Raw genomic sequence first — 22104 nt, 5'->3', positions numbered from 1 at the left:
TTTTTTAAAGACACCTAGCTGTTGGGCAGAAGAGGGTACAGAAAAGAGGTCACACCAGCGTTCTGCATCATGGGGGAGTGCTGATCAACTGAAAGAGGTAAGTTATTTCTGTTTTCAGTTGATAACCTGTTTAGGTCCTAGTAAATTAGATTACCTTAGTATTTCCTGAATGTAATGATACTTTAAAAATTTGTCCTAACCTTACCTCTTTTAGTAAGGTTAAGACAAATTCTAGGCAGGTTTTCATAAAGTTAAGACAAATTCTGGATAGGTAGGTTGCATTCTACATTTTGGTGAACAAGTCCGAATTTATCTTATCTGGGTATTTTGCCTTTTATAAATAATTGTTATGCACTCAGTCAGTTTTAGCCTTTCCAGAATGAAGTCTGAGTTTATGTAATACTCTCTGTATCTTGTTCATTTGAGTTATCTTTTGTTCTCTCTTCAGCTTCCTTGTTTTTAAGTTGTAGCAACCAGAGCTATAGATTATAGCTTTGTACCATGGTAGGATAGTGTTTCCTGTTTCTAATAGCTTTTTAAATGATATCCAGCATATTGTCACCCTTTGGAACCCAACGATAGAGTGGAATCCTGTTTCTTAGAAATGTGGTTTCTATGACCAATTTACTTATTTATTAATAACCTGAAGTGTCATATCTATATGTATATTTTGTATTATTGTTCCTGATACTTTTATCAATCTAAATTCTTTTTTATTTGTATTTATAAATTACAGAAATTTAGAGTTGAAAGGTCATCTAGTCTATCCTCTAAATAAATGATCCTTAAAAAGGTGGTCATCCAATCTCTGTTATTCTTTTTTTTTTTGAGATGGAGTCTCGCTCTGTCGCCCAGGCTGGTACAGTGGCACAATCTTGGCCCACTGCAGCTTCCACTACCCAGGTTCAAGCAACTCTCCTGCCTCAGCCTCCTGAGTAGCTGGGATTACAGATGTGTGCCACCACACCCAGCTACTTTTTTTTATCTTTAGTAGAGATGGGGTTTCGCCATATTGGCCAGGCTAGTTTCGAACTCCTGACCTCAAGTGATCTGCCTACCTCGGCCTCCCAAAGTGCTGGGATTACAGGCGTGAGCCACAGCACCAAGCCATGATCATTCTTAGTGAGGAAAACTCATTATTTTACAAAAGAACCAGTTAAATTGTTTTAAGTTGTTAAATATCTTCTCTTATGTATGGAACTTAGAATTAGATAACTTAGTTTTCACGTTGTCCTCTGGATCAATATTGAGTAAGTCCAAGTATTTTAAAGGCTAGCAATAAGCCTTTTTTTTTTCTCCAGTGTAAACATCAGCATTTGTCTCAAAATTGTTCTCATATACCAGTTTCCAGGCGTCTTTGTATAATTTTTATATACTATAGGTTATCAGTGTCCTTCATATACTGTGGTGTCTGGACTGCATAGATATAGTTTATTAGCATGATTTTACTTATGATTGTATTATATTTTGAGCAGCTCCTTTATAGTATGGTTGTAGAGAATTACTTAGCTCCTTCTGTCTACCATACATGTATGCAGAAAAATCAGTTTTCTCCAGCAGCAACAAAAAACAAACGAAGCTGAGTATAATATCGCTTACAATAATTACATATGTATGTATAGCATATGAATGACAAATAAATGAACTTGTACTTTTATCTCAGAGTTAAATACAGTCTTAGAGTTATCACCAAGATTTACTCATCTTTAGGCTGAAAGTAAGTAATGCCAGATATTAATTTGAATCCTTAGGAAGAATTGAAGAGTGCTGGGAATAGTACATATGTGAGTAAATATGAATTTTTAACACTGTTTTGTTGGATTTATAATTAATTTATAATCCTATAACTGGATTACAGGAATATATGACATAGGAATAGTGATATATATTATTAAAAAGGAATAGAGCTGGACAAAACTGTCAAAACAACTGTTTGAGGCTGGATGCAGTGGCTCACATCTGTAATCCCAACACTGGGAGGCTGAGGCCAGCAGATCACAAGGTCAGGAGATTGAACCATTCTGGCTAACATGGTGAAACCCCATCTCTACTTAAATACAAAAAATTAGCTGGGCTTGGTGGCGCTTGCCTTTATTCCCAGCTATTCAGGAGGCTGAGGCAGGGGAATTGCTTGAATCTGGGAGACAGAGGTTGCAGTGAGCTGAGATCGTGCCCCTGCATTATAGCCTGGGGACAAAGTGAGACTGCATCTCAAAAATAAACAAACAAACAAAAAAACAACTGTTTGAGTACCTTACCTAACAAACTGAGAAGTTTTATTCATGAAAAGTAATGAAGTAGGGTAAGAAGAGCACAAATTCATGATCTGGTGCTACTCCTTTTCCCCTTTTTCTTGTCCCCAGCTCTGTTGCATAGCATTTCAATCAGGATGAAAATCAGCAGCTTTGCTTCCACTGTTGCAGAGAAATCGGTTGATGCAGAGCACTGTAGGTTAAAATAGTGATCTCTGTGGCAAATAAACAAAGAGGGCCAACAACTTTATTAGCCTGAGATTGTAGTCCAGTTTGGGGCCAACGGTAGACTCTTTGACTAGTTGAGTTTAGTAGAGACTTTTGAGAGGTAAGACAGTAGTGAGAGCTTGATAAATTCCCCACATATCCCAGGTTGACGGCTGTGGACATGCACAGCAGAGAACAGAGTGGGCCCAAGCCACTGACTTGTTTCTGGCCAGTAGAGCTTAAGAATAGGTGCAGAGGAAATTCAAGTGGGCTACTGGAAATACAACCAGGGGAGACATGTAAAAAACCTGAACTTCAAATGCTCTCCTCTGTCCACAAACAAATTCTATCAGTGGGAAGTAGAAGCCTTATTGGGTTCAGATGTTTGAATAAAATGTACAATCAGTCTTTGGCCAAACACTATGGTGAACACTGGAGACGTGCTTTAAAAGGTCTTAAGAAGTCAGGCAAAAAATAATAGAGACATAAGCAGTCACACATTGCAGGGGAAACAGACTTGTAGACTATTAAAAAATAACAAATAGACAACAACTCTCAGGGGAGAAAATCAGAATCTGGAGTTGCTATAAAACATTATCTAAAATATCCAGCATTCAGCAAAAAGTTTTGAGATATACAAAGAAACAAAAAAGTATGGTACATGCTCAGGAAAATAACGCAGTCATTAGAAACTGTATGTATCTTTATGATGTATTTAGCAGACAAAGACATCAAAGCAGCTATTGTAAATATGTTCAAAGACATAAAGGAAACCATGATTAAAGAATTAAAGGGAAAGTAGGACTACAAGGACTCAATGAATAAAGAGTTTTCACAAAGACATCATTCTAAAAAAGGAGGAAACAAAATTCTAGACTTAAAAAGGGCAATAACTAAATATAAATATAAAAATGTGTTAGATTGGCTTGACTGCGGATTTGCAATGGCAGAAGAATCAAGGAATTTGAAGGTAAGTCAACAGAATTTATGTACCTTGAAGAACAGAGAGGAAAAAAAGATTAAAGTTGAAAAAAACCTCATAGGAGAAAAGACAGCAGAGTTAAAGAAATTCTTTAAAGAAAAAGAATTAAAGAAATACTAACAGAGAACTTTCCAAATTTGGTCAAAAACAATTTACAGATTGATAAAGCTCAGCTAATCACAACTAGGAAAACACAGAGAGCCGTAAGAAGAAGAAAATTAGTCATCACACATAGGGGACCACTAATAACTTTAACCGCTGACTTTAAAATCAGAAGCTATAAGAACCATAAGACCTGATGCATTCAAAGTGCTGAAAGAAAAAAAATGAACCAAAGCTGTCAACCAAGTATTCTATATCCAGCAAAACTAGTCTTCCAAACTGGAGGCAAAAAAAAATGACATTTCCAGATAAAACTTGGGATCTTTTCTCCCTGTCAGACTGTCTTTTGAGAAATAATAAAGCAAATCTTTAGGCTGAAAGGAAGTAACACTGGATATTAAATTGCATCTCTAGGAAGAATTGAAGAGTGCTGGGAATAGTGAATATGTGGTAAATATAAAAGAGTGTTCAACATTGTTTTGTTGGATTGATAGCATGTACGTGAAATATATATGATTATAGCACAAAGGAGGAGTGAGGAAAAGGACATATATTGAAGTATAGTTTCTATTTTACTGGAATTAAGTATTGTGATGTAGATTGTGATAAAGTAAGATACATTATAAGCCCTAGAGCAGTTGCTAAGTTACTAAGATGATAACTCCAAAAATGTAAAAAAAGAAAAAATAGAGAAATTTTAAAATATCGCAAAAGGCATACTAAAAAATATCACAAAAGAAAGCAGGAAAGGAACAGGTAAACAAAAACAGCCGTAACACAAAAATAGAAGCCTACACTGTTCATCGCCTCCAACCCCCAATGGAGCACCAAATTTTAACAACTATCTGCACAGAGAAAAACACCATCACAAGAACCAAAAATCAGATGAGCAATCACAGTACCTAGTTTTTAAGTTCATATCACCAAAAGAGGCATTGAGTAGGCCAGAGACAGTCTTGAATTGCTGATGTTACCCCTCCATCCCCTAGCAGCAATTGTGTGGAAAACGGAGAGAATATGTGCACTTTGAGAAAGAAGAGTACAGTAACTGGGGAACTTTACACTAAACTCAGTACGGCCCTATCACAGTGAAGAATAAAGCCAGCTCGCTTCAGCCATTGCCTTTGCATGGAGGGAGCATTTGGACCAGCCTTAGCCAGGGGGGAATCGCCCATTCCAGCAGTCAGAAGTTTTTATTGGCAAGCTTTAGGAGAGAGAGAGAGAGATAGACAGACAGATACCCCCTGTTTGCTGTTGAGAAAGTAAGGGAAAAGAACAAGAGTCTTTGTCTGGTATTTGAGAGAATTCTCGCAGATCTTTTTTAAGACCTCCAAGGTGGTAGGTATACCTCTACAAATCTGCAAAAAACACACTATTATTGGGCTTGGGGCCCAAGTCTCTTTGAACATGTAGAAAGCCTTCCCAAGAAGGACAGGCACAAATAAGCCCAGACTGTGAAGACTACAATAAATACCTAACTCTTCAATGCCCAGACACCGAGGAACATCTACAATAATCAGCACCATCCAGGAAAACATGACCTCACCAAATGAACTAAATAAGGCACCAGGGACTAATCCTAGAGAAACCGAGATATATAACCTTTCAGACAGAGAATTCAAAGTAGCTGTTTTGAGGAAACTCACTTCTGTAATCCCAGCACCTTGGGAAGCCAAAACGGGCAGAACACGAGGTCAGGAGTTTGAGACCAACCTGGCCAACATGGTAAAACTCTGTTTTTACTAAAAATACAAAAATTAGCTGGACGTGGTGGCACACACCTGTATTCCCAGCTACTGGGGAGGCTGAGGCACAAGAAACGTTTGAGCACGGGAGGTAGAGGTTTCAGTGAGCCAAGATCACGCCACTGCACTCCTGCCTGGGCAACAGAGGGAGACACTGTCTCAACAATATGTAAAAGAAAGAAAGCATACATACCACTAGAAAAAAATCACCAAAAGAAAGACAAGAAGGAAAGAAAGAAGGAAGACCAGAAAACAAATAATAAAATGGCAAGAGTAAATTCCTACTTATCAGTAATAAAATTGAATGTAAATGGACTAAACTCTCCAAACAAAAGACATTAGAGTGGCTGAATGGATTAAAAAAAAAAAAAAAAGACCCAGTGATCTATTGCCTACAAGAAACACACTTCACCTATAAAGATAAACATAGACTGAAACTAAAAAGATGGAAAGATATTCTATGCCAGTGGAAACCAAAAAAAGAGCAGGAGTTGCTATGCTTATATCAGACAAAATAGATTTCAAGACAAAAACTGTAAGAAAAGACAAGATCATTCTATAATGATAGAGGGATCAATTCAGCAAGAGGATATAGTGATTGTAAATACATATGTACCCAACACTGGAGCACCCAGGAGCACCAAGGTATATAAAACATATTATTAGAGCTAAAGAGAAAGATAGGTCCCAATACAATAATTGCTGGAGACTTCAACACCCTGCTTTCAGCAGTTAGACAGATCTCTTAGACAGAAAATCAGCAAGGAAACATTGGGCTTAATTTGCACTGTAGAACAAATGGGCCTAATAGATATTTACAGAACATTTCATCCAACAGCCACAGAATACAAATTTTCCTCCTCAGCACATGGATTATTCTCAGACCACATGTTAGGTCAAAAAGCATATCTTAAAACATACCAAAAAAAATTGAAATAATATCAGGAATCCTCTCTGACAACAGTGGAACAAAACTACATATCAATAATGGGGAATTTTGGAAACTATACAAACACACGGAAATTAAACAATATACTCCTGGATGACCAGTGAGTCAATGGAGAAATTAAGAAGGAAATTGAAAAACTTCTTGAAACAAATGATAATGGAAACGCAACATACCAAAATCTATGGGATATAACAAAAGCACCACTAAGAGGGAAATTTAAGTGCCTACATCAAAAAAGAAGAAAAACTTCAAATAAATAACTTAATGATGCATCTTAAAGAATAGCAAAAGCAAGAGCAAATCAAACTGAAAGTTCATATAAGAAAAGAAATAATAAAGATCAGAGCTGAAATAAAATGTATTTGAAATGATGAAAATACTACAAAAGTTCAATGAAATTAAAAGTTGTTTTTTTGAAAAGATAAACCAAATTGACAAACCTGTAGCCAAAGTAACCAAGAAAAAAGAGCATACCCAAATAAATCAGAGGTGAAAAAGAAGACTTTACAGCTGATAACCACAGAAATTGAAAGAATCATTAGTGGCTACTTTGAGTAACTGTATGCCAATAAATTGGAATATCCATAAGAAATGAATAAATTCCAAGACACATATAACCTACCAAGACTGAACCACGAAGAAATCCAAAGTCCAAACAAGCCAATAACAAGTAAAGAAATTAAACCCATAATAAAAAGCCTCTCTGTAAAGAAAAGCTCGGGACCCAGTGGCTTCACTGCTGAATTCTACCGAACATTTAAAGAAGAGCTAGTACCAGTCCTACTCAAGCTGCTCCAAAAAATGGAGGAAGATGGAATACTTCCAAGCTCATTCTACCCGAGTAGTGTTACCCTGATACCAAAACCAGACAAACATACATTAAAAAAGTAAAAATACAGGGCAGTGTATCTGATGAATATTGATACAAAAATTCTCAACAAAATGCTAGCAAACCAAATTCAACAATATATTAAAAAGATCATTCATCATGGCCAAGTTATATTTATCCCAGGGATGCAAAGATGGTTCAAGAAACTCAAATCAGTGTGATACATCATATAAACAAAATGGACAAAAACCATATGATCATTTCAATTGTTGCTGAAAAAGCATTTGGTAAAAGTTCAACATCCTTCATGTTAAAATCCCTCAAAAAACTGGCTGTAGAAGGAACATACCTCAACATAATAAAAGCTGTGTATCACAGAACTACAGCTATTATCGTGCTGAATGTGGGCGGGAGGGGGGAAGACTTTCCTTTTAGATCTGGAAAATGATAAGGACGTTCACTTTCACTACTGTTATTCAACATAATACTGGAAGTCTTATCTAGAGTAATCAGAAAAGAGAAAAAAATAAAGGGTATTCAAATTGGAAAGGAAGAAGTCAAATTATCCTTGTTTGCAGATATGATCGTATATTTAGAAAAACCCAAAGACTCCATCAAAAAGCTATTAAAACTGATAAATTCAGTTAAGTTGCACAATACAAAATCAGCATTCAAAAATCAATAGCATTTCTGTATTCTAACAGTGAACAATATAAAAAGAAATAAAAAGTAATCCTGTTTACAAAGGACACAAATAAAATTAAATACGTTGGAATTAACTTCATATGTTAAGATTTGATTAGGCAAAAGATTTGATTAGACATTTCTCAAAAGACATAGAAATGGCAAACAGGCATATGAAAAGGTGTTATATCAACGGGAGAGTCCTGGAGCCCAGTGGAGAACTCACAAGAAGAAGCTAGTACACAGAAAAAGAAGGAAACAGAGGCTGGCAGAGGTTGGCTAGGAAGCCCAAGGGACTTGGTATTTTGTTGAAAGGGTAGGTGGGAGTGTTTTTGGCTCCCCTTCATCTTGCAGCAGACTTCTGGTATTCAAGAGTTCCTCTCCCCTTATGAACCCAAACATTGGTGTGGGTGGTGATTTGGGGACTTAACGAGGGCATTACAACAGACTTCCAGCTCATGCTGGGTTGCTTACCCTCCCCATGGACCCAAGCTGTGATGGCAGTCCTAATATTTGGGACATACCCGTTGAGGGACTGAGTTCTGCCCAAGGAACCTTAGCCCTTCTGTCTTCACATCACTGGATCCCATGCAGACATTCCCTGGCAACCACTCAGACTGTAGCAGCCACATAGGCCTGGCTGGACCCAGGGGAGCTGCAGGATTCTCGGTGGCCTATCCCTTGGGGGAGTACTACTCCTAAGGGAAGGGAAAGGAAAGTGGATAAAAAGGGGTACTCCTTAGGACAAAGTGACCAGAGTGTGTGCTGCCCTGTGTCCAAGAACTCCCCATTTGGCTGCCACTTCCATTGCAGATGCAGGCACTGTGCTTGGCTCTTCAAGAGAGAAACAAGGTTCCATCCCAGTAGCTCAGTGGCCTCAGTGTTCAAGCAAAATGTGGAGAAGGGTTATTTCTCCTTCCTAGCTTGTCCACTGCTGCAGACACAGCCATTGCTACTCTTTTGGGAGGTCGGTACAGGCATATCAGAAGACAGCCTTCTAGGGTAATTAGGCATGGCCGTGTCCACACTGATAATCTAAAAAAATAAGAAAAGAATTCATTCAGGCTGGTCCCAGTCTTGTGTGAAAGGTGGGGCCCCTCCCCCTTTATATGTGGAGTTGCTGTGTTCATGAAGCAGAAATCAGGAGAGCCACAAAGTTGCATGTTTTGGGCTTAAGACATTTTGGCAGCAAGCTGTGGGACAGGCATATTTCACAGCTCTTGGCTACATTGCAGCCTGGACATAGACAGTGTTATCTATCCCATCAGAGTGTCCCAAGTGCTTAACAGGGGTGTGATACAGAAGCAAATCATGTTCCTGACTGCCTAGGTATGGAGCTGGGGCTGTTCCGTCCCCTACACAGCTTGTCATATTCCACTAGGAGCTCCTCTCACCACTCCTTTCAGGGCTAGTGCTTGTATCCACCATTGGAATATTGAAGAGCAGGCTTTGTGGTTTAGCTTTGCCCAGCTTTGTCCCCATCAGAGGCTGAACAGGGATCTCAGGCTACTGTACATTATACAATCTGGCCAATTTGAGGCAACAGAGAGCTTCTTCCAGTAAACAAAGATCAAGCATGTATCCATCTGCTTCTGTTGTGGCTGGCTTTTACACATAAGCACCACCTACTGGCCTGTAGGTTAAATTGCACAACCCAATACAAAATCTGCTAACGTCAAGTGCATAGTTCTGGGGAATGAGATAAGCTTCCCGAGATCTTCCCGCTTCTGGCTCAAGATGCAGTGAGCTTGTTCACATGCTTAATACATCACTTCTACAACTAGCATTTGAAAAGCCATCACACAAAGCATGTCTGTAACCATGCCACTGATAGAGACTTTGCTTTCAGTGGAAAGCACCCAGAACAGAAGCCAAAAGGCCTTACACAACACGTATTATAGTCTCATCCTTAAGATGGAAAAAAAATAATGTCCAAACAGAAGTAAATATAAAAATAAGAAGAGGTAGTTTATCCAGATGAGAAGGAACCAGGGAAACAATTCTGCAAGTATGAAAAAACAAGAGTATTATAATACTTCCAAAGGATCATACTGTCCTGCAGTAGATTCTAATGAAAATGAAATCTTTGAAATACCAGATGAAATCAGAAAAACAATTCAAGATATGAATGAAAAATCTATTAGACATTTTTATAATCCACCAGAACTTATAGAAATGAAAAATTTGTTGAATGATTTACAAAATACAGTTGAAAGCTTTAACAGTAGACTAGACCAATTAGAAGAAAGAATGTCAGAGCATGAAGACAGGTCCTGCAAGTTAATTCAGCTAGAAAAAGAAAACAGAATTTTGAAAAATGAACAAAGCCTTTGAGAAGTATGAGATTATGTAAAACCTCCTAACCTACTCAAAGGGAGAAGGCTTCTTCCTGAGGGAGAAGAAAATGCAAAAAGTTTGGAAAACCTATTTGAGGAGATAATTTAGGAAAAAATTTCTCATCTCACTAGAGATTTAGATGTTGAAATAGAAGAGGCTCAAGGAACTCTAAAAGTTATATTGCAAGATGATTTGACCAAGATACATAGTCCTCAGACTATCTAAAGTCAATGTGAAGGAAAGAAATCCTAAAATCAGCAAGAGAAAAACTCTGATTTCCTGTAAAGAAAACCCCAACAGACTAACAGCAGAATGTGCAGCATAAACCCTATAAGCCAGAAGAGGTTGGAGCCCTAATTTCAGACTTCTTAAAAGAAAACTGTCAACCATGAATTTTGTATGCTGGTAAACTAAGCTTGGTAAATGAAGGGGAAATAGTATTTCCCAGATGCGTGAACGCTAAAGGAATTTATCACCACTAGACTGGACTTACAAGAAATGCTCGAGGGATTTCTAAACATGTAAATGAAAGGTGACACTTACCATCATAAAAACACATGAAAGAATAAAACTCATGGTTCTTATAAAACAATTCCACAACTGAGACTGCAAAGCAACTAGGTAAGTTAACATTATAATAGGAACAAAACCTCATATACCAATATTAAATCTGAATGTAAATGGGTTAAATGCTCCACTTAAAAGATACGGTTTGGGAGAATTGATTAAAAAGCTGGATCTAAACATATTCTGCTACCAAGAAATCCATCTAACTGCTAAAGACACTTAAAAGACTCAATGTAAAGGGATGGAAAAAGACATTTCATGCAAATGGAAACCAAATGTGAGCAGGAGTAGTCATACTTACATCAGATAAAACATTTTAAATCAACAGGAAAAAAACAGATGAGATAATTATATAATGATAAAAGGATCAACTCAACAAGAAGATATATAGCAATTCTAAATATATATGTACCCAATACTAGGCCACCCAGATTGATAAAACAGATACTACTAGAGTTAAAAAAACAGATAGATAGTAATACAATAATAGTGGGAAGGGGACTTCAACCCCCCACTGACAGAACTAAACAGGTCATCAAGGCAGAAAATTAGCAAAGAACACTGGACTTAAATTGATCTCTAGATCAAATGGAGCTAGCATACATTTATAGAACATTCACACCAACCATAGAACATAGATTCTTCTCATTATTGCATGGAACAGAACACCAATGAAATCATTCATGATAGAAACAAAGGGAAAAACATTCTAAGCTCTTGGATTGTAAGAGCTTAAATCAGTATGGTTAAAATTGCCACCTACAGATTCATTGCAATTCCTATCAAAATACCAATGTCATTTTTCATGGAATTAGAAAAAAGAATATGAAAATTCATATGGAAAAAAAGCCCAAATGGTGAAAGCAGTCTTAAGCAAAAAAAGAACAAAAGTTATTGAATCACATTACCTGCCTTCAAATTATACTACGAGGCTATAGTAACCAAAGCAACATGCTACTGTTACTATAGTCTGTATGATACCACTGTTACTACTGTATGTCAGCATGCTACTGTTACTACTGTATGTATAGCCTGTATGATACTACTGTTACTACTGTATGATAGCAAACACATAAATCAGTGGAACAGAATAGAGAACCCAGAAGTAAAGCCAACTGATTTTTGACAAAGTTGACAAAACATATCCTAGGGATTCTCTATTGAATAAATGGTGCTGGGAAAATTGTGTAGCCATAAGGAGAAGAATGAAACTGAATCCATATCTCTCACCGTATACAAAAATTAACTCAAGATGGATTAGAGACTTAAGTGTAAGACCTGAACCTATAAACATTTTAAAGAAATCCTAGGACAAACTTGAACATTACCTAAGCAGAGAGTTTATGAGTAAGACCTTAAAAGCAAATGCAACAAAAATAGGCACATGAGAGTTAATTAAACTAAAAAGTCTCTGTGCAGCAAAATAAATAACAGAGAAATTAGACTACCTACAGAATGCAAGAAAATATTTGCAAACTATACATCTGACAAAGGATTAATGTGCAGAATCTATAAGGAAGTCAAACAATTCAACAAGAAAAAAATACATAACCCTGTTAAAGAGTGGACAAAGGACATGAACAGACATTTTTCAAAAGAAAACCACATGTAGCCAAGAAGGAGATCAAAAATGCTTGGTATCATTAATTATCAGAGAAATGCAAAATAAAATGGGATGGCACCTTATACCAGTCAGGTGACTATTAAAAAGTCAAAAAATAATAGATGTTGGTGAGGAAAAGGGAATGCTTATACACTGTTAGTGAGAATGTAAATTACTACAACCTCTATGTGAAAATATGGAGATTTCTTACAGAACTGAAAATAGAACTGCAGTCATACTACTGGGTATCTTACCAAAAGAAAGGAAATTATAGCAAAGAGACACCTGTATTCAAATGTTTGTCATAGCACTATTCACAGTAGCAAACATATGGAATAAATGTCACTGGCTGATCAGATAAAGAAAATGTGATGTGTCTGTGTGTATGTGTATATATACACACCATGGAATACTATTCATTCATAAAAAAGAATGAAATCATGTCTTTTGTAGCAACATGGATGGAACTGGAGGCCATTATCCTAAATGAAATAACTCAGAAACAGTCAAATATTACATGTTCTTACTCGTAAGTGGGAGCTAGAAAATATGCACATAGAGAGTAGAATAATAGATTTTGGAGACTTGGAAGGATTGGAGGTGGGGTGAGGGATGAAAAATTTCCTAATGGTTACAGTATTCAAGTGATGATTCCACTAAAAGCCAAGACTTCAGCCGGGTACAGTGGCTCACACCTGTAATTCTAGCACTTTGGGAGGCCAAGGCGGGTGGATCACTTGAGGTCAGAAGTTTGAGCCAGCCTGGCCAACATGGTGAAACCTCATCTCTACTAAAAATTCAAAAATTAGCCAGGCATGGTAGCAGGCACCTGTAATCCCAGCTATTCGGGCAGTTGAGGCAGGAGAATCGCTGGCACACAGAAGATGGAAGTTGCAGTGAGCCAAGATCGTGCCACTGCACTCCAGACTGGGCAACAGAGCAAGACTGTGTCTCAAACAAAAAACAAAAACAAAAAAAACCCCAAGCTTCCCTACACAATATATTCATGTAGCAAAACTGCACTTTTACCCCATAAGACTACAAAAATAAATGATAAAAAAGAAGTATCTCACCAAAGAGAATATGTGAATGGCAGATCACCACATGAAAAGGTGCTCAGTGTCATTCATTAGTCATTAGGAAAATGAAAATTAAAGCCACAATGAGGGAGGTGTGGTGGCTCACACCTATAATCCCAGCACTTAAGAAGGCTGAGAGGGAAGGATCTCATCTCTTGAGCGCATTAGTTCAAGACCAGCCTGAGCAACATAGTAAGACTTCATCTCTAAAAAGATACACAAGTTAGCTGGGCATGGTAGTGCATGCCTGTAGTCCCAGCTACTCAGGATGTTGAGACAGGGAGATTGCTTGAATCCAAGAGTTTGAGACAGTAGTGGGCTGTCTATGATCATGCCACTGTACTCTACCCTGGGTGGCAGAGTAAGACCCTGATTCAAAAAAAAAAAAAAAATAGATATAATTCACACACACACACACACACACACACACACACACACAATGACTATTATTTAAAAGGCAGATTAATTCCAAGCATGATAAGGATTTGGAGGATCTGGAACCCTCAGACATTGTTAGGAATATAAAGTGGTACAACCACTTTGGAAAACACTTTGCTAGTTTCTCAAAAAGGTAAACAGAAACTTAGCATACAACCCAACAATTTAATTCTTAAAATCTGTATTAAGAAAAATGAAAACACATGTCTACATTGAGACTTATACACAAATGTGTATAGCAGCATCATTCAAACTTAATCATAAATGTATGTATGTACTTTGCTCCATCGACCTGCCATTCTCCCATCATTCTCCCTCTCCTCAGGCTTTCTGATTTCCTGAGACACAATAATAGTGAAATAGGCCAATTAATATCCCTACAATGACCTCTTAAGTGTTCAAATGAATGGGAGAGTCATACATCTCTCACATTCAGTCAAAAGCTAGGAATGATTAAGCTTAGTGAGGAAGGCATGTAAAAAGCCAATACCGGTCCAAAATTAGGTCTCTTGCACCCAAATAACCAAGCTGTGGATGCAAAGGGAAAGGTCTTGAAGGAAATAAAAATCCTACTCAAGCAAACACAAGAATGATAACAAAGCAAAACAGCATAATTGCTGATAATGGAGAAAATTGGAGTGGACTAGACAAAAGATCAAACCAGCCACAACATTCCCTTAAGCCAAAGCTTAATCTAGACAAAGACCCTAATTATCTTCAATTCTGTGACAGCTGAGAGAAAAGAGGAAGCTGCAGAAGAAGTTTGAAACAAGCAGACATTGGTTCTGAGGTTTAAGGAAAGAAGCCGTCTCTATAATGTAAAGTGCAAGGTGAGGAAGTACTAAGTGCTGATGTAGATATTGCAGCAAGTGAACTGGAAGACCTAGCTGAGATCATCGATGAAGGTGGCTACACTAACAGGTTTTCAATGTAGACAAAACAGCTTTATTGTGGATTAAGATGTCATCTAGGACTTTCATAGCTCGAGAGAAGTTGATGCCTGGCGTCAAAACTGTAAAAGACAGGCTGACTCTCTTTTTAGGAGCTTATTTTTATTTTTATTTTTTTTAAGACAGTGGCATGATCATAGCTCACTGCAGTTGCAACTGTACTCAAGCAGTCTTCCTACCTCAGCATCCCAAGTAGCTGGGACTACAGACATACACCACCATATCCAGCTAATTATTTTTTTTTTTTATAGAGACAAAGTCTCACTATGTTGCCCAGACTGGTCTCAAACTCCCAGGCTCAAGCAATCCTCCCACCTTGGCCTCCCAAAGTACTGGGATCACAAGTGTGAGCCACCACACCCACCTGAAGCTGATGACTTTCAATGGAAGCCAGTGCTCATTTACCATTCTGAAAATCCTGGGGACCTTAAGAATTATGCTGTTATCTACTGTGCTTATGCTTCATAAAGTGGAACAACAAAGCCTGGATGGTAGCACATCTGTTTACAACATGGTTTACTGAATATTTTAAGCCCACTATGGAGACCTACTGCTCAAAAAAAGGAAGCCAGTCTTTTCTTTTTTTCTCTTAAAAAAAAAAAATTATATATATATATAAATTGCATTTTAGGTTCTGGGGTACATGTTAAGAACATGGTCTGAGAGACTGTTAGGGTTTCCGTTCTTTTGCATTTGCTGAGGAATGATTTACTTCCAATTATGTGGTCAATTTTAGAGTAGGTGTGATGTGGTGTTGAGAAGAATGTATATTCTGTGGATTTGGGGTGGAGAGTTCTGTAAATGTCTATTAGGTTTGCTTGGTCCAGGTCTGAGTTCAAGTCCTGGATATCCTTGTTAATTTTCTGTCTCGTTGATCTAATATTGACAGTGGAGTGTTAAAGTCTCCCACTATTATTGGGTGGGAGTCTAAGTCTCTTTGTAGGTCATTAAGAACTTGCTTTAGGATGCTCCAGTATTGGGGGCATGTATATTTAGGATCGTTAGCTCTTCTTGTTGCATTGATCCTTTTACCATTATGTAATGCCCTTCTTTGTCTCTTCTGATCTTTGTTAGTTTAAAGTCTATTTTATCAGAGACTAGGACTGCAACTCCTGCTTTTTTTTTGCTCTCCATTTGCTTGGTAGATCCTCCTCCATCCCTTTATTTTGAGTCTATATATATCCTTCCATGTGAGATGGGTTTCCTGGGTACAGCACACCGACCGGTTTTGACTTTTTATCCAGTTTGCCAGTCTGAGTCTTTTTATTGGGACATTTAGCCCATTTACATTTAAGGTTAATATTGTTAGGTGTGAATTTGATCCTGCCATTTTGATGCTAGCTAGTTGTTTTGCCCATTAGTTGACTCAGTTTATTCATTGTGTCGATGCTCTTTACCATTTGGTATGTTTTTGGAATGACTGGTACTGGTTGTTCCTTTGTTTAGTGCTTCTTTCAGGAGCTCTTGTAAAGCAGGCCTGGTGGTCATGAAATTTCTGAGCAATTGCTTGTTCATAAAGGATTTTATTTCTCCCTTGCTTATGAAGCTTAGTTTGGCTGGATATGAAATTCTAAGTTGAAAGTTCTTTTCTTTAAAGATGTTGAATATTGGCCCCCACTCTTTTCTGGCTTATAGGGTTTCTGCTGAGAGATCCACTGTGAGTCTGATGGGCTTCCCTTTGCAGGTAACCTGACCTTTCTCTCTGGCTGCCCTTAGCATTTTCTCCTTCATTTCAGCCCTGGTGAATCTGACGATTATGTGCCTTTGGGTTGCTCTTCTTGAGGAATATCTTTGTGGTGTTCTCTGTATTTCCTGAACTTGAATATTGGCCTTCTTCCTTGCTAGGTTGGGGAAGTTCTCCTGGATAATATCCTGAAGGGTGTTTTCCAGCTTGGCTTCATTCTCTCCATCACGTTCAGGTACACCTATCAAACGTAGATTAGGTCTTTTCACTTAATCTCATATTTCTTGGAGGCTTTGTTCATTTCTTTTTACTCTTTTTTCTCTAATCTTGCCTTCTCGTTTTATTTCATTCAGTTGATCTTCAATCTCTGATATCCTTTCTTCTGCTTGGTCGATTCGGCTATTGAAACTTGTGTATGCAAAAAAAATTTAAAAAAAAATTAAAAAAAAATCCTGATATAAACAGACTTGTTGGAGGGGCAAAAAAAGAAAAAAAATTTTTTTAAATAAAAAAATTTAAAAAAAATGAAACTTGTGTATGCTTCGTGAAGTTCTTGTGTTGTGTTTTTCAGCTCCATCAATTCATTTATATTCCTCTCTAAGCTGTTTATTCTCGTTAGCATTTCCTCAAACCTTTTTTCAAGGTTCTTAGTTTCTTTGCATTGGGTTAGAAAATGATCTTTTAGCTCAGAGAAGTTTCTTATTACTCACCTTCTGAAGCTTGTTTTTGTCAATTCATCACTCATTCTCCATCCAGTCTTGTTCTCTTGCTGGTGAGGAGTTGTGATCCCTTGGAGGCGGAGAAGTGTTCTGGCTTTGGATATTTTCATCCTTTTGGCACTGGTTTCTTCCCGTCTTGTGGATTTATCTACCTGTGGTCTTTGTGGTTGGTGACTTTCAGATGGGGTCTCTGAGTGGTGGATGTCCTTTTTGTTACTGATGAAGTTATTTCTTTCTGTTTCTTAGTTTTCATTCTAACAGGCCCCCCTCCTGTAGGACTCTGGAGGTCCACTGCAGACCCTGCTTGCCTGGGGATCACCTGCAGCAGCTGCAGAACAGTAAGGGTTGCTGCCAGTTTCTTCTTCTGTTATCTTTGTCCCAGAAAAATACCCGCCAGATGTCAGCCTGAGCTCTCCTTTATAAGGTGTCTGTTTGGTTATACGGGGATCGGGGAGCTGCTTGAGGACACAGTCTGTCCCTTATAGGAGCTCAAGTGCTGAGCTGTACGCTCCATTGTTGTGTTTAGAGCTGCTGGGCAGGTACGTTTAAGTCTGCTGTAGCAGAACTCATAACCGCCTTTTTTTCCCAGGTGCTGTGTCCCAGGAAGGTGGGGCTTTATTTATAAGTTCCTGTCATTCTGCTGCCTTTTTTCAGAGATGCCCTGCCTAGCGAGGAGGAGGTAGCCTAGTCACAATCTGCCAGCAGAGGCATTGCTGAGCTGCCATGGGCTCTTCCCAGCTGCTGTGTGAACTTCCTTGCAGTTTTGTTTATAGGGTATAGTTGGAACTGCCTCAGTAATGGTGGACTGTCTCTGTAATAGTGGACTGTCTCAATAATGGCAGACTGCCTCGGTAATGGTGGACTGCCTCGGTAATGGCGGACTGCCTTGGTAATGGCGGACTGCCTTGGTAATGGCGGACACCCTTCCCCCCACAGAGTTGGACCATCCTGGGTCCAGCTGTGCTTGCTGTGAAACTGTCAGTCCAGAGTGTTTCAGATTGCTGGTCTTTGTGGGTGGGGGTGGGAGCAGCCGAGACAGATCGCCTGGCTCCCTGTTTCAGCCCCTTTTCCAGTTGAACAGATAACTCTGTCTGTCAGGCATTCCAGTTGCCAGTTAAAACAGCTCCTGGATTTGTGTGAGTTTTTGTGCGGAGACCCGCTGCGCCTGCTGAAACAGCCACGCTGAAGACTTGTGGCTCTTTTCCGCTCGGGAATCTCCTGGTCTGTGGGCAGTAAAAATTCGTTTGGAAACGCGGCGATCATTCTCTGCATTTTCGCTGGGAACTGCAATCCAGAGCTGTTCCTTTTCGGCCATCTTGGATTCTCTCTCGAAGCGAGTCTTTTCAAAATATCACTGCTTATTGACAGTTTGCCCGGTCACCCAAAAGCTCTGATGGTAGAGATTTAAAAAAAATATTTTCATGCCTGCTAACACAACATCCATTCTGCAGTCCATGAATGAAGGAGTAATTTCAATCTTCAAGTCTTATTATTTAAGAAGTACATTTTTTAAGGCTTACAGGTACCATAGGTGATGATTCTTCTGATGGATCTGGGCAGAGTACGTTGGAAACCTTCTGGAAAGGATTCACCATTCTAGATGCCATTAAGAACATTTGTGATTCATTGGAGGCTTTCAAAATATCATTAACAGGAGCTTGGAAGAACTTGATTCCAACCTTAATGGATGACTTTGAGGAGTTCAAGACTTCAGTGGAGGAAGTCACTGCAGATGTGGTGGAAATCGCAAGAGAACTAGAATTAGAAGTGGAACCTGGGCTGGATGCAGTGGCTCATGCCTGTAATCCCAACACTGGAGGCTGAGCTCACTTGAGCCCAGGAGTTTGAGACCAGGGCAACATAGCGAGACCCTGTCTCTTTGAAAAATTAAAATAATAAGTAGAAGTGGAACCTGAAGATATGACTGATTTGCTGCAATCTCATGACCAAATTTGCATGAATGGGGAATTGCTTCTTATGGATGAGCAAATTAAGTGGTTTCTTAAGATGGAATCTACTCCTGGTGCAGAGCCTATGAACATTGTTGAAATGACAACAAAATATTTAGAATATTACATAAACTTAGTTAATAAAGAGTGGCAGGGTTTGAGAGGATTGACTCCAATATTGAAAGAAGTCCTGTGAGTAAAATGCTATCAAACAGCATCACATGCTACAAAGAAATCTGTTATGAAAAGAAGAGTCAGTCAATTCAGCAAACTTCACTGTTGTTTTAAGAAATTGGCACGACTGCCTCAGCCTTCAGTAACCACCATTCTGATCAGTTGGCTAACATCAATATCAAGGCAAGAGCTTCACCATAGAAAAGACTGTAACTTGCTGAAGACTCAGATGATTGTTAGTGTTTTTTAGCAATAAAGTATTTTAAAATTAATGCATGTATATTTTTTATTTTTTTAATACTTCTGGGGTGCATGTACAGAACATATAGGTTTGTTACATAGGTATGCACATACCATGGTGGTTTGCTGCACCCATTGACTTGTCATCTATATTAGGTATTTCTCCTAATGCTATTCCTCCCCTAGCCCCCCACCCCCTGACAGGCTACCGGTGCATGATGTTTCCCTCCCTGTGTCCATGTGTTCTCATTGTTCAACACCCACTTATGAATGAGAACATGTGATGTTTGGTTTTCTGTTCTTGTGTTAGTTTCCTGAGAATGATGGTTTCTAGCTTCATCCATACCCCTGCAAAGGACATGAACTCATCCTTTATCATGGCTGCATAGTATTCCATGGTGCATATGTGCCACATTTTCTTTATCCAGTCTGTCATTGGTGAGCATTTGAGTTGGTTCCAAGTCTTTGCTATTGTGAACTATGCTGCAGTAAAAATACGTGTGCATGTGTCTTTATAGTAGAATGATTTATATCCTTTGGGTATGTACCCACTAATGGGATTGCTGGGTCAAATGGTATTTCTAGTTCTAGATCATTGAGGAATTGCCACACTGTCTTCCACAATGGTTGAACTAATTACATTCCCACCAACAGTGTAAAAGTGTTCCTATTTCTCCACGTCCTCTTCAGCATCTTTGGTTTCCTGACTTTTTAATGATTGCCATTCTAACTGGTGTGAGATGGTATCTCATTGTGGTTTTGATTTGCATTTCTCTAATGACCAGTGGTGATGAGCTCTTTTTCATGTTTGCTGGCTGCATATATGTTTCCTTTTGAGAAGTGTCTGTTTATATCCTTCACCCACTTTTTCATGGGGTTGTTTTTTTCTTGTAAATTTGTTTAAGTTATTTGTAGATTCTGGATATTAGCCATTTGTCAGATGGATAGGTTGCCAAAAATTTTCTCCCATTCTGTAGGTTGCCTGTTCACTCTGATGATAGTTTCTTATGCTGTACAAAAGATCTTTAGTTTAATTAAATCCTATTTGTCAATTTTGGCTTTTGTTGCCATTGCTTTTGATATTTTAGTCATGAAGTCTTTGCCCATGCATATGTCCTGAATGATATTGCCTGGGTTTTCATCAATGGTTTTTATGGTTTTAGGTTTTACATTTAATTCTTTAATTCATCTTGAGTTAATTTTTGTATAAGGCATAAGGAAGGGGTCCAGTTTAAGTTTTCTTCCTACGGCTAGCCAGTTTTCCCAACAACCTTTATTAAACAGGAAATCCTTTCCCCCATTGCCTTTGTCAGGTTTGTCAAAGATCAAATTGTTGTAGATGTGTGTCATTATTTCTGAGGCCTCTGTTCTGTTCCATTGGTCTATATCTCTGTTTTGGTACCAGTACCATGCTGTTTTCATTATTGTAGCCTTGTAATATAGTTTGAAGTCAGGTAGCATGATACCTCCAGCCTTGTTCTTTTTGCTTAGGATTGTCTTGGCTATGCGGACTCTTTTTTGAAATTTAAGGTTGTTTTTTCTAATTCTTTGAAGAAAGTCAATGGTAGCTTGATGGGGATAGCATTGAATCTGTAGATTACCTTGGGCAGTATGGCCATTTTCACAATACTGATTCTTCCTAACCATGAGCATGGAATGTTTTTCCATTTGTTTGTGTCTTCACTTATTTCCTTGAGCAGTGGTTCATAGTTCTCCTTGAAGAGGTCCTTCACATCCCTTGTAACGTGTATTCTTGGTATTTAATTATCTTTGTAGCAGTTGTGAATGGGAGTTCATTCATGATTTGGCTCTCTGTTATTGGTGTATAGGAAGGCTTGTGATTTTTGCACATTGATTTTGTATCCTGAGACTTTGCTGAAGTTGCTTATCAGCTTAAGGAGATTTTGGGCTGAAACAATAGAGTTTTCTAAATATGCAATCATATCATCTGCAAACAGAGACAATTTCACTTCCTCTCTTCCTATTTGAATACCTTTATTTCTTTCTCTTGGCTGATTTCCCTGACTAGAACTTTCAATATTATGTTGAATAGGAGTTGTGAGAGAGGGTATCCTTATCTTGTGCCAGTTTTCAAAGGGTTCTTCCAGTATTTTTCCATTCAATATAGTATTGGCTTTGGGTTTGTCATAAACAGCTTTTCTTGAGATACGTTCCATCAATACCTAGTTTACTGAGAGTTTTTAGCATGAAAGGATGTTGAATTTTATCGAAGGCCTTTTCTGCACCTATTGAGATAATCATGTGGTTTTTGTCATTGGTTCTGTTTATGTGTTGGATTATGTGTATTGATTTGCATATGTTGAGCCAGCCTTGCATCCCAAGGATGAAGCCAACTTGGTTGTGGTGGATAAGCTTTTTGATGTGCTGCTGGATTCGGCTTGCCAGTATTTTATTGAGGATTTTTGCATCAATGTTCATCAGGGATATTGGCCTGAAATTTATTTTTTTGTTGTGTCTCTGCCAGGTTTTGGTATTAGGATGATGTTGGCCTCATAAAATGAGTTAGGGAGGGGTCCCTCTTTTTCTATTGTGTGGAATAGTTTCAGAAGGAATGGTACCAGCTCCTTTTTGTGTGTCTAGTAGAATTCGGCTG

General features: G+C 38.4%; 1 protein-coding gene across 1 annotated transcript in view; it reads left to right on the top strand.

The window, feature by feature from the left end:
* The window catches only part of GLCCI1 (glucocorticoid induced 1), a 134511-nt gene that overhangs the window by 64688 nt on the left and 47719 nt on the right, over positions 1-22104 (top strand). The window contains exon 3 of the mRNA XM_012450880.3: positions 11-97. Coding sequence (XP_012306303.3) covers positions 11-97 — 87 coding nt within the window. The remainder of the gene's footprint in view (positions 1-10; positions 98-22104) is intronic.

The sequence above is a fragment of the Aotus nancymaae genome, unplaced genomic scaffold, assembly GCF_030222135.1.
Source record: "Aotus nancymaae isolate 86718 unplaced genomic scaffold, 86718_ANA_hifiasm-v0.15.2.pri h1tg000025l, whole genome shotgun sequence".
In the NCBI taxonomy this organism is placed as follows: domain Eukaryota; kingdom Metazoa; phylum Chordata; class Mammalia; order Primates; family Aotidae; genus Aotus; species Aotus nancymaae.
The sequence above is the reverse complement of the archived record's forward strand: the minus strand, read 5'-3'. Positions and strand labels throughout refer to the sequence as shown.